The 13,423-nt window shown below is 26.1% G+C and overlaps 1 protein-coding gene across 2 annotated transcripts in view; it reads right to left on the minus strand.

Annotated features, from left to right (window-relative positions):
• Positions 1–3,385: 3,385 nt before the first annotated feature.
• The window catches only part of LOC126896373 (cytochrome P450 4C1-like), a 28,358-nt gene continuing 18,320 nt past the window's right edge, over positions 3,386–13,423 (minus strand). For both annotated transcript variants that reach the window (XM_050669092.1, XM_050669091.1), the window contains exons 5-12: positions 9,683–9,752; positions 6,158–6,284; positions 4,580–4,649; positions 4,408–4,514; positions 4,284–4,352; positions 4,052–4,220; positions 3,814–3,993; positions 3,386–3,741 (exon numbers count right to left, since the gene is read on the minus strand). In XM_050669092.1, coding sequence (XP_050525049.1) covers positions 3,539–3,741; positions 3,814–3,993; positions 4,052–4,220; positions 4,284–4,352; positions 4,408–4,514; positions 4,580–4,649; positions 6,158–6,284; positions 9,683–9,752 — 995 coding nt within the window. In that variant the 3' untranslated portion in view covers positions 3,386–3,538. The remainder of the gene's footprint in view (positions 3,742–3,813; positions 3,994–4,051; positions 4,221–4,283; positions 4,353–4,407; positions 4,515–4,579; positions 4,650–6,157; positions 6,285–9,682; positions 9,753–13,423) is intronic.

The following is a 13,423-nucleotide window of genomic DNA, read 5'->3' on the forward strand; positions in this document are numbered from 1 at the left end:
AAAAAAAAAAACACATCATAGTAAAACTAATACCTTCTCAGCTTCGCATCGAAGCTAAAATGTATTTAACTTATTATTATTGTAGAGTTTTATAAACTTAATAATTTTTCTTTTTACAAAAATTTTAATTTTTCAATAGTTTCTGAGAAAATAAGAGTCTTACTAGATTTCAATCACTGTATAGAAGGTAAAAGAAGTTAAATTACATTAGTAGTATTTACATTATTATTTTATGGACTTACTATGTTTAAATCCAATTCGTTTGTAACTTTCTGTTTTTTTGAAACGTTAAAAATTGAAAATAATTCCTGCCTTTTTTCAGTCATATTTTTAAAAGCATGAAAATAACAAATTTACACAAAGAAATAAATTACTTATTATTAGTACTAAATTATAAAACAAGAAACAGATGAAAGATAACATTTATCAAAGAAATTTCCAAAGAGTATTACTCTATCAAATTTTGTAATTAACTAGATTTTAATCAGTGCACATACTTGGTAGTTTGTTATCATTTGTTGGACCAGAGTTAAAAAAAATTTACCTACAACCACGTTCGGAGTAACTGCTATTCCATTTATTATTACGTCTAGAATGTAATATTCTTTTTCAAATAACATTTTCTATGAATATAAAAATGAAAATACAGCCATAATAATAACTGTATTACTCAATAGTAATCAAAAATTAATAATAATTTCAATGTATATAAGGCCTAGCACGTTTTTGATAATTTGTAAAAATAATTGAATTTTAAATTTGGGGGGGCCAGCCCTGGGCCACATTAATTCTAAGGGGGGCCAGGCCCACCCAGGCCCACCCATAGCTACGTGCCTGGCCACGCGTTATCGCGTATCCCGTCGTCTATGGCCTTGAGACTAGACATTCACCCCTCCCCACGCCACGCTAACAACACGACGGTACACTATTCCTATAAAAATTTATTTTTAGTTATCGTACCCGTACACGTGTGCTTGTCATCAATATTATATATATATAAACAAATTTTTATTTTGACTGACCAATAACGTCCGCGTCTAATGCGCCTTACGTATTTATATATATTGTTACAAACAATGAGAACAATAGAAACCCGTTTCCTGACTTACTGAACACCCTGTATATTCCTACCGCCGTTTATACCTCGGGTATAACGTTAGTCCGACCCGCCCGGCCATAAAACACAGCTATACCTAGTGCATGATACTTTTACGTAGTTAAGTCGCATTATTTGTATATATATATATATATATATATTCTAATTACTATTAAAATTAATATATTAACACGATTTATTCTAATTAAGAGATATAAAGTATTCATTCCGATTACGAGGGATGATTTCCGTATCGTCATTTTTCGTCACTACCTCCACGTTCCGGGAGTGAGTAATTTACGCGCCTGCTGCTTTCCTTGGATGTGGTAGCCGTTTCTCAGACTCCCTCCCCAGAATCGAACCCTGATTTCCCGTTACCCGTAACAACCATGATATTGATAGTAACTACTATCATAACATGAAACTAAAAAGTAAAAAATAAATATAGTTTAAAAAACTAAAAAAACACGCTTTTAAAGTACATCGAACTAAAAAGTTAAAAATAATTTTTAAAATAATTATGAACAAAAAATACTAGTATTATTGTGATAAAAGCGTGGGTGCTTTGTGCCATATTTTTCGTATATTGAGCGCCCGACGCTTTTATCACAATAATACTAGTATTTTTTGTTCATAATTATTTTAAAAATTATTTTTAACTTTTTAGTTCGATGTGCTTTAAAAGCGTGTTTTTTTAGTTTTTTAAACTATATTTATTGTAAAAAAAATTCTTTTTTATATTTTTAACTTTATAATGCTATAACTTTTTTAAAAATGACAATATCAATATAATTTTTTTTTTAGATGCATGATGTCTTTACCTATTATTTGATATACTTTTTTATAAATTTGACCGTTTAACTGCCTATAGGGGGGGATTCAAAATAACAACTTTTTCACAAAAAAATTACTTTTACTAAACTTTTGAAAGTGTTTCGGAAAGTCTGACACTTTTATATATATCTTAAATTAAAACTAATATAATGACTTTATTATGAAAAAAAAAAAACTCGGACTTTATAAAATATATATTTTGTCTTCGCGGTGAAAAGCGCTACAGAATGCTATTTTTATGTAAAAATTCTCGATTATATTTTTTACGTTTTTAACTTTATAATGCTATAACTTATTGAAATGTGAATGGATCAACATAATTTTTTAATGAGAAATAATATTCTTTAATAATCCCTTTTTCATTAAACATATTTTATCTTAATCAGGATATTAATAAGGAAATAGCAGATCATGTAGCTTTTGGAAAAATCCACCAATTATTTTAAATTAAACACTATCTGAAGATATGCATCGAAGCGTTTTATTTTATAGTGATTTTAATCACTGTCAGATATCATTATACTTGATCCAACTATGTCACGTCAGCACTGTGCTGCGTTTTTTATTTAATAAAGTTTCTTTAATTTAACCTAACCACAAAATCTCCTTTCCGATTACCTACGCTACTTTCTTTCTTAAAAGGGCAGAGATCAGACTGGTTGGTCGACAAGTGGCAAGACACCTTCCAATTGATTGGTATAGCGTATTGTTTATGTACAATACGCTATGTTAGTGTTCTACATTCTGATTGCCCGCATTATGTCCATTCTGAAATCGACAGAGTTCATACTGGCTGGTCAATAAGATGAGAGACACCTTGGAGAACGCATATGAATAATTAAATCATTGATTGTGATATTATGCCAATAACCTGATTTTAAGTTTAGAGTCGTATAAATATTCATTCCCCTCACATTTCTAATCATGTCGTTTAGATTAGGCATGGGATACGCGTCCGAAATGGTTACTTCGTTTAATCATCATTAATCTATGCATATATGAAAAGACCCGTCTTTTTACTCAGCACTCTTAAATGGTAGAGCACAAAACTCTTAATCTCAGGGTCGTGGGTTTAAGCCTCACGTTCAGCGCCTATACCCACCATTGGGGATTGACGGTCGGTCATTGAAAGTACACCGGAAATTGTATCTAATATTATCACTAGGTAATATTACACTACCTAAAACTATTGAAGTGTTACGATTAAATCCAAATATTGATTTAAGATAATGTATAAAATATTTAATAGATAATAGTTAGAAGAGTTATAAAAGTTGACAATTAAATCATTCCACTCTGTACATTGAATTTTAAAAAATAACTATATCAAAAACTAATTCAAATAGTATTTTTTGAAATAGAAATTTAGATTTTAAAATACCAACTCCATATATTATGCCATTAAAATTAATTTTTCTTTCGTAAAAGAAACAATTTTGGACAAGTTATGGTTATGTGATTTATTAAAAAATAATTATTTATTTATTAGGAAAATATGATTACTACAAAATAAACATTATGAGTGTTACAAACAATAAAACTAAAATAAAACAATGTTGTTTAAATTTCTATTTTATAACTTCACTTTTTATTACTTCGATTTGTATATTATAAATTTTTCTTTTTCAACTTCAATTGGTACGATGGAGTTCTCACTCTTGGACGTATTGTTACTGGATATCCATAAACGCTTTTCATCAAAACTTCAAATTTTAACTTAATGTCAGACATTTTACAACCTGTATGTACACTATAATTTCGTAAAAATGTTGACAGTGTAACTTTCATAGAAAGCATTGCATATTTCATTCCTAAAATTATATAAAATGGTAACGTTTCATTACATTCTAATATACAGTTAATTTCAATAATTAATTATTAACCTATGCAGTTACGAGGTCCACCACTAAAACCAATAAAACTATACTTGTGTCGTTTAGCCACATTCTCTGGATCAAAATTCTCCGGATTGAATTCCCAGGGCTTTGGATAAAATTCCGATAGATGATGTGTACCTATTGAAGGTATTACTATAGTAGTGCCCTTTGGAATGATGTGGTTTGCTTAAAAAATATACGAATTTATTTAAGAACTATTTTAAAAATTAAACAAAAAAATTACTTATTTTAATATTTTCTTGAGCACGTCTTAAAATAATGGGAAATATTGGGTATAATCGAATAGTTTCTTTAATACATTGTTCCAAGTACACAAACTTAACCGTATCTTCGATTGTTAATGTTTGATCACCATTTCCCATTACTTCATAAATTTCATTATAAACTTTATCCTATAAATTTCAAACTAAATTTTTAATACTATATCTCATTAATAACATTTAGAAAATAACTACTTGTATATCTTGATGGATAGCTAACATTAAAATACAGAAACTGATGGTTAAAGCACTTGTTTCAGAACCCTATAAAAAATATTACATTATTGGATTAATAAATAGTTATTAGGATAATTTTTACCGCTGTCATCATAGTAAGAACTTGATCTTTTAAATCTTTATCCGAAAAATTTGCTCCCTGATCATTTAATTCTAATAATATGTCCAAAAAAACTTTTAATCGCTTTGCTAAAAAGATAACGTATAATATGTTATAATAATCAATATAATAAAATTAAAGAATAAAAAAATACTTTCGTTTTTAACAGTTTTATTTTCAAATGTTTTCCTCTGGATGTATTCAATTTTTTTTTTTTTAATTATCTAAATTAACATTTTTATTCATTAGATAAACAAAACATAAATAAATATATATAGAATGTATCAGAAACCAGGTTAGAAAATACTGAATATCCCTCCAAAAAATATCGTTGTAATCCTTAAAACTTCCGATTTATAAATGAGAAACAATATCGGCTGTATTTCCATATCTATTGTGGCCACAAATAAAAACAAATGTATTATAAAAAAAACTCTGAACAGTGGGGACATTACAGATGATATCTGTCAGTAATTAAAATCACCATCATAAAAAACGCTTCAATGTAAATCTATAAATAGTTTTTATTTTTTAGAATAAATTATTGAGTTTGCTGCGTTCATCATCTAAATATTTCATGATAAGGTGTTGTTGATTTGTTTGTGTGCGTTCTAGATAATCAGCTGTGTATAACCTCGGACCGGTTCATGAATGGCATTTGCACTTTTCGCCGTCTTCATTGTCACCTCATAATAAATATTAGTTCATGTTTCTCTCCGTAATTTACTTAATTGAATTTGATTAAATTTGTTGATCCCTACCTATAAAGGCTAGCCGAAGTGTTGCCATTGGACTGCCAGGTCAAGCGTCGGGCAAGTTGTTGGAAATTAACCAAATTCGGAACTGGTTGGGTTAATTATTATATAGTAATATTTTCATTACAACGATTTTGTGTATTATTATTATTTATTTATTTTTTCATGAGTGTCATCGTGTAATTTTTATGACATTGGTTGAACCTGCCTCCAATTACTTGGAGGGTATAGCCGTCGTGCATTAGCGATAACGCCATGCGTTGTGTTCGGCGAGTACCCGAAAACGTTCATCGTATTTTATAATTATAAAAGTGTATGTGTAATAATATTTTTTAATGATTTTAAGTTGAAACATACAGTTAAAAATTTTAACACAAAAATATCATGTTTTTTAACTTCGGCAGCCATTTCATAACAAATCATTGTAATGATTCGTTTCTGATAATTATCAGAAACTATGATTTCATGGAGTTCACGAGAATATAAGCTGTTATTTTTTACATATAGTTTGATAATTCAATATGACAAATTCATATGAAGTGATGGACAAATAATCGTCATACTTTTATGAATTTGAATCAACTAGTTACGTACATTTTAATCAAATTGACCCATCCTTAATCCAGATTCTGGACGCTTGAACACAGGAAATTTGGACGCGCCACAATGGAGTATTATTAAGTTTTACAGTGTTTAAATATTTATATGTTTTATATTTATTTATTTTTATACTTGGAATTGTTATGTAATAGGTCAGTTATAAAAAGTTACATAATAAATTCTAGGTAGAAATTATATATGAATAAATTGTTAGGATAGGAGATTTTGTTAAAGGTCTACAATAACATAAAAGGTGTGGTCCCAACCTAGCGCACTTGATGCAAAATTTCTGATACTTTAAATGGCAATATTATTAACACACATAAAAAAATAAGCATAATTTAAAAAATAATATTGAGTATTTATATGAAATTCACTTGATCTGGTAGTTCATGACATTTCTTGTGTATTTGATGCCAGCCAGTTATTTTTGCATATATATTAAAAATAAAATTAGGATACAACCATGGTTTACACATTCTCGAACAAATAACTTTTGTGCCACTAAAAAAATGTATATTAAAAAGTAAATAAATTGATAAATTTATTCCCTTTTTTAATTAATAGTAGAAGTTTATAAGTATTTCAATATTTGATAATATTTTGTTTTTATATATCAATAAAGTAACACAGATAAATGTTGAATAAAATCATCATTTATTTTCGGTGCGGTCAACTAACGTTAGAACACAACAATAAAGGCTTAGCTACGATTTTGGGGGCATAATTTACTAAGATAGGATCGAAAAAAATTTTAACTGATTTGAAATAAAATTAAATAAATAATTTTATAATAATCATTGCTATTTAAAGCATAACTATTACTAATATAAGATATCTGATTGTTTATAAAAATCTATATAATTATAATATATATATATATATATATTAGGGTGGTCCTTATTTTTCAACTTCATAAATTCAGAATCATGGGCTCAAAATTTCGTTAGGTCCACTGAAAAAATTAAACTGGTAAAATTTGAGTACAATAAGTCAACCCCTTCACGTTCCTCAAAGGGGTTGAAATTCTTTAAAACTGAGGTGGATTATGTTTTTTTGAGTGTACTCTCTTTATTTTTGAAGTTTCGCCAAAAACACAAAGAACAATTTTATAGAACTTAATGTGAATAAAAAATAAGGTAATATATTATTTTTTTGTAAAATTAATATTTTTTCGTAAAAATAAAAAAAATCAGTTTTACTTCATTTTTTTTAAAAATGACAGTTTTCAGTTATACTTTTCCAGTGTCTTAAATTTTAATTGTACAAAACTAATATTAATCACCGTGATATCTTCAATAAAAAAGGTTATTTTAGTTTTTTCGAATTATGAATCCTTTCAAAATAAAAATTTAAAACCACTACGAAAACGTGTTTTTTTTTTAATTTTTTTGCACGATGTTTTTTTGTTCATAAATTAAATAATTTTCTTAGTTATGTTAAATAAAAAAAAAAAGAAGAAACACAATAAAATAATAATTGTAATAGATGAGTGTTAAATATTTTGGAGAAAAGCGCGTATTCCTACGCAGTATTCTTCAGACTATGTTATTAAATTAGAAAAATTGTATGAGAAATGGAGAAAGTTGGACAAAAATAAATCTAGAAAAACAGAAACACAAAAACAATATTATAATATTTTTTCTGAAGAACTAGACAACTTCTTTGACATTTCTCATATAGAAGCTCTAAATATGACTTAGATAATACTAAATAATACTTATAAATATAAGTATTGAAGAAGACAAACCGTTTTTATTGTCACAACTTAAAAAAGGCCGTCCTGGGTGCATGCTTGGTATTGATATGAAGTTAACACGTATTGAAAAACGTAAAATTACTCGACAAGAAGAAGAAGATAATCGAACAAAAAAAGAGAAGTTAGAAATCGCAAATTTTATAAGTAATTATTAAATATTACACAATAATTTCAGTACATTATAAGTAAGCAGTTTTTATATACCGAAGTATTTTATTATTTAGCCGAAGCTCAATATTATAGCAGCTCTAGCTCGGAGGACTAAGATATAGATATGGAGGAAAACGTTGAAGAAATGAGTCGATTACCTGGGTCTTCAAAAGAAGTAAATGCACTAGAAGATATATGTTGTTTTGTAGATGAATGTTATATTAAAATGAGGTTTTTAGCTGTGAATATTATAACAGCTCCTATAAATGATTTAATGTTATTAAAAAATTTATAAACCATTTATGGTATTTAAGTGATGAGTGTGCTGTGTTTTCTTTATTTGACGATCAACTTGATATTAATACTAAACAGCGAATGGCAAAAAAAATATTTTAAATTACTTTATTTGTATTATAACCTTTACTTTTACTATTTTAGGTGGTTCAACAATATCGCCAGCTGTATCCCAGGTGTAGCCGAATAAAAAATATTCAAATTAGAAAAACTATTATTGTGATAAACAATTATTATTTTATTGTGTTTCTTGTTTTTTTTTTTTTATTTAATTAAACTAAGAAAATTTTTTAATTTATGAACAAAAAAAATCATAATAAAAAACATGTTTTCGTAGTTGTTTTAAATTTTTATTTGGAAAGGATTCATAATTCGAAAATACTCAAATAACCTTTTTTATTGAAAATATCACGGTGATTAATATTAGTTCTGTACAATTTCTGCGTAAAATTAAAATTTAAGACACTGGAAAAGTATAACTGAAAACTATGTCATTTTTTAAAAAAATTAAGTGAAACTGATATTTTTTATTTTTACGAAACTTCAAAAATAAAGAGCGTATACTCAAAAAAAGAAAATCCACCCAATTTTGAAGAACTTCAACCCCTTTGAGGCACGTGAAGGGGTTGACTTATTGTACTCAAATTGTACCAGTTTCATTTTTTCAGTGGACCTAACGAAATTTTGAGCCCATGACTGAATTTCTTAAAAACTTTATTAATGAAATTTATTAAAAATATAATAATTTTGTAGAAAAAAATTAGAATTTTTTAAATTTATTGAAATACATATATATAGTTGTTTAAAAAAAAATTATATTTTGCAATTATTTAAATTATTATTTTACTAAATATTGATGTATAATAAAAAGTATAAATGGAAAAGTGCATATACTTGTAAAAAAAAAACTGTACAATACTACAAATTTGAACTTTTTACAATTTATTAAAAAGAGATATATTATTTTTTACCATTTTTAAAAAACAAAATGTCAGAAGATCTTATTTATTTTTGTCTTCTTTAAAAAATATTTTATACAACTTTATATGTATTCTTTAAATTTTAAGGGGTTCTTCTCTAACCTCCTCGTGTAGTGGTATCAAAAAATCACTTAATTATTACTGTCTTAGCGCAGCGACTAATTAAAAACGTCACTATAGTCGACTATGCTTTATAAGCCGTTTAATATTATCTAGTTTGTAATTAATTATTATGTGGATATATTAGATGTAATTATAAACTTATAAGAGTTTATTTCAAATCTTTCATAGTTTTGATAGGTTTAACGATTAAGCTTTCCCTAAAAAATTATTTATATACATTTATGAACTATTATTTATAATAATATAGATTCATGCTAATATAAAAACAGCCAAATGTATGATTAGACATACTTTCTGTGCACATTTGGAACTATTTGTTTATAATAATATAATAAATCATGATTTTAATCACTGCTAATTTTTAATCTGTACTGGTTTCAAAAATGTCTGATGATTGTTTCTATTTTATTGAATTTTATGTTTATTTATTTTGCTTTTTTTTTAGAATTTAAAGTTAAATTTAATTGATCTTTCAAATTAAGTTTTAAAAAATTGGTAAATTCATAGAATATTATAATACAAAAATAAATGTTTATTCAATTTTTTTGTAATAAAATGTTTAATAAAACAAAGCATATGATTTTTGAAGCTCTTACTCTTTAATTGCGTTGCTGAAGACATATTTATCATCACTTAGCGTATTACAGTTATATCCCATTGAGGTTTCTATAGAATAATTTGAGTATAAGTTTTAAATATTAAAATAAAATTAAAAGTATTATAGATAATATATTAGTATGGTAATATAGGGTACTTAAGGCCACTTCAAGGACACTGGGCGTGGCCAAATATAGCGCTAAAATGAGGTGCTAAATTGAAATTATGATAAACAATTTTTTGTGAACAATAGCTATCATCGGATAGCAGACGCTTAGGTCAAACATCAATGGTATCGCAATACTATAACGCTAATATTTTGATAACAGATAATATATATTATTTATCGCCTCATTTAATATTGTTTTGCGCCTCCCTTTATTATGATTTAATGTACGCCACTAATGTTACTTAAGGAGGGATATCTTCTCATTTTACTTTTTACATTTCAGCGCATGAAAGAAGCATCTCCTCCTCCCACCAAGATTTTTTAGTTGATATTTAGCTGTATACAGAGTGGCCCACCACTCACTGACAACTTAAATAACTTTTGATCCAGTTAATATTTTTAGTTGATTTTTTTTTTTAATAATAGTTATACGTTAGGTCTATAGCTATATCTCAATAATTAATTTTTTTACATTTTATTAAAAATATTAATTATTTTTAAATTTTAAATAAAATGTAAAAAAAAAATCTAAGATAGCTATTTTGTAGAGTAGAATTTAAGAAAAATTTTAGTAAAAAAATATCTTATTAATATTCAGTAGTAAATATTCTGTAGCGTTTTGAAGTTTGTGAAAATTTGAATTTTCATGTACTATTTTACGGTATTAAACATTGAAATACGTATTGAGAAAAGGACAGAAGAAAACGCTATCTTTTCATGATTACTGTGTATACATATGATGATAGTGTGTATACATTACAAACTTGGCATAAATACCATGATAAGAAATTAGATAAGGCAATTATTACTTATCACTCTCATTCAAAAGTATATTGAAAAGATAGCGTTTTCTTCTGTCCTTTTCTCAATACGTATTTCAATGTTTAATACCGTAAAATAGTACATGAAAATTCAAATTTTCACAAACTTCAAAACGCTACAGAATATTTACTACTGAATATTAATAAGATATTTTTTTACTAAAATTTTTCTTAAATTCTACTCTACAAAATAGCTATCTTAGATTTTTTTTTTACATTTTATTTAAAATTTAAAAATAATTAATATTTTTAATAAAATGTAAAAAAATTAATTATTGAGATATAGCTATAGACCTAACGTATAACTATTATTTAAAAAAAAAATCAACTAAAAATATTAACTGGATCAAAAGTTATTTAAGTTGTCAGTGAGTGGTGGGCCACTCTGTATAGTGTGATCACACTATCAATGTAAACAAACTAAATTTGAGTCAATAAGGATGATAAAAACAATACAATTTAGATTTTGAATAAGTTAATAAAAGTTATATTATTTAATTAAAGAGATTGCACTACTATCAATAGTAGAATCTGTGATTATTATCGATATCAGTGTAGGCTCGTGGGTCCTGGTGGTGGGGGTGTGACTTCAAATATAATAACGCTAGGTACAGGTATAAAAAACGGAAAACATTTATTAAAAAAAAACCCAGCACAGTGGGATCGAGGCATAGTGGGGACGTTGCATAGGTGGATCAGTATAGATTTAATCTGACAGTGATTAAAATCACTATCATAAAAAACGCTTCGATGCAAATCTGTAGATAGATTTTGAACCTACTATTTTTTGTCCTTTAAAGTGAAATTTTAATAAAAAAAATTAATTTATTACCATAACTTTTAGTTCAACTTGCTAGTTTGAAATTGACATTATTAAATAGAAAAAAATGAAATTTTTAAAATTAATATGCAATTAGGAAATTTTATAATTAATATTTACTGTACATTTATCAGAAAAGTTCAATTTTTAAGAGTAATAACTTAAACTAAATACGAATTGTAATCATTTGACGTATTGTTGAAATAAGTAGGTCTAATGAGGGTTGACAAAATAAATCGAAGCCACAAAAAGAACTACATAGTAAAATAATATTAACATCAATAAGAAATTTCTTCTCATGAGGGGAGACTACAATGATGAGATTATTGATATTTATTGAAGTTATTTAATCTAAATGAGATAAATATCAAATTGATTGGAACATTTTATTCTAACTCAAAAAAAAAATGCAAAATATTAATTGTCACAAGCGGATTTTAACCTCGTACCATAATCGTGAAAAACACAAGTGTTACTGATTCGGCAAGTTAGTTTTTGTAATAAAGTTTTAAATTTTAAATCCCCCCTGTGAGCAGAATAAGTGTTAGATTTTCAAAAAAAAAAAATGATATCAAATGAAAGGAAATTGTTTTTGTATATAAAAAAATATTATTTTGATTTGTTAATATTTGAAAAAGTTATGGAAGTTTTAAGTACAAAAAACATCCTGATAAAAGGTGATTTTTATCGCAAATATTACATTTTTTTTTAAATTTCGACAGCCATTTGCACATAGAAGATAAAGTGTGGGGACAAATTTTTTTTTTCATTTTATAGTATATTTAATATATGTTTAAGGGACGCAGTATTTCCGGAACTTTTTCAAAAGTTAAGTTGAAAATGTTTTATTTTTTAAACAATGTTTTAAGTTTTGAACGCCCCTTTTATAAGGGGAAATTATCCAATTTTAATATAAAGTATATCCAATGAAATATGTACTTATAATATATTTAGAAAAATAAGTTTCTGCTGATACTTACATTTTTCGAAAAGTTATAGCATTTTTAAATTGAAAATTTTAATACAAAAATAGTGTTTTTTTATCTAAGGCAGCTATTTGCATGCAGAAGATAGTGTCGGGATAATTTTTTTTTTTCATTTCATAGTACATAAAATAAGCTTTAATTTGATATATGTTTAAAGGACGCAGTATTTCCGAAACATTTTCAAAAGTTAAGTTGAAAAAGTTCGTTTTTGTAAAAAAGTTACTATTTTAAATCCTCCCCTGTGAGCAGGTTAAGTGTTAAATTTTCAAAAAAATTATATCAAATAAAAGGAAAATGTCTAAGGTTTCAATATAAAAAAAATTATGTTGATTTGTCAATTTTTGAAAAATTTATGGAAGTTTTAGGAAAAAAATTGACAAAATTTACTCATTTTAAAAATTGTAATTTTTTTAATCGGTTCAGTGAGAGCTGAGAAAAAGAGGCAACAGACATAAAAAAAAACACATCATGGTGAAATTAATACCTTCTCAACTTCGCATCGAAGCTATAAGCTCTATACAATTAGAATTGTAAAATATATATTTATATTTTTGCGAACCTTGTCTTGTTATTTAGTTTTGTATTGTATTGAAATTGATAAATAAATTAATAATTAAATAATAATAATTTAATGATTAATTTATTATGTTGAAATTTTGTGATTATAATTTGGAATATCATTCTATATGATATGGGGTATATTATAACTATGGGGTATTTATATTGTTATTCTTTTGTCATGCATTTATTATTTCAAAATGTTTCATATGGATTGTATTTTAAATAAAAACTGTAGTTTTAATTTAAAACTATAGTATAACAAGTGTTATGTATATAACAAGGGAGGTCTAAAGAGTAATTTCAAATGTACTGTTAATGTACAGTCAGTTGTAGTATAACCATGCATAACTCAGTATCTCTATCTAATTAATTTTACTCTAACA

Source organism: Daktulosphaira vitifoliae, unplaced genomic scaffold, assembly GCF_025091365.1.
Source record: "Daktulosphaira vitifoliae isolate Bord-2020 unplaced genomic scaffold, ASM2509136v1 Scaffold_1, whole genome shotgun sequence".
In the NCBI taxonomy this organism is placed as follows: Eukaryota; Metazoa; Arthropoda; class Insecta; order Hemiptera; family Phylloxeridae; genus Daktulosphaira; species Daktulosphaira vitifoliae.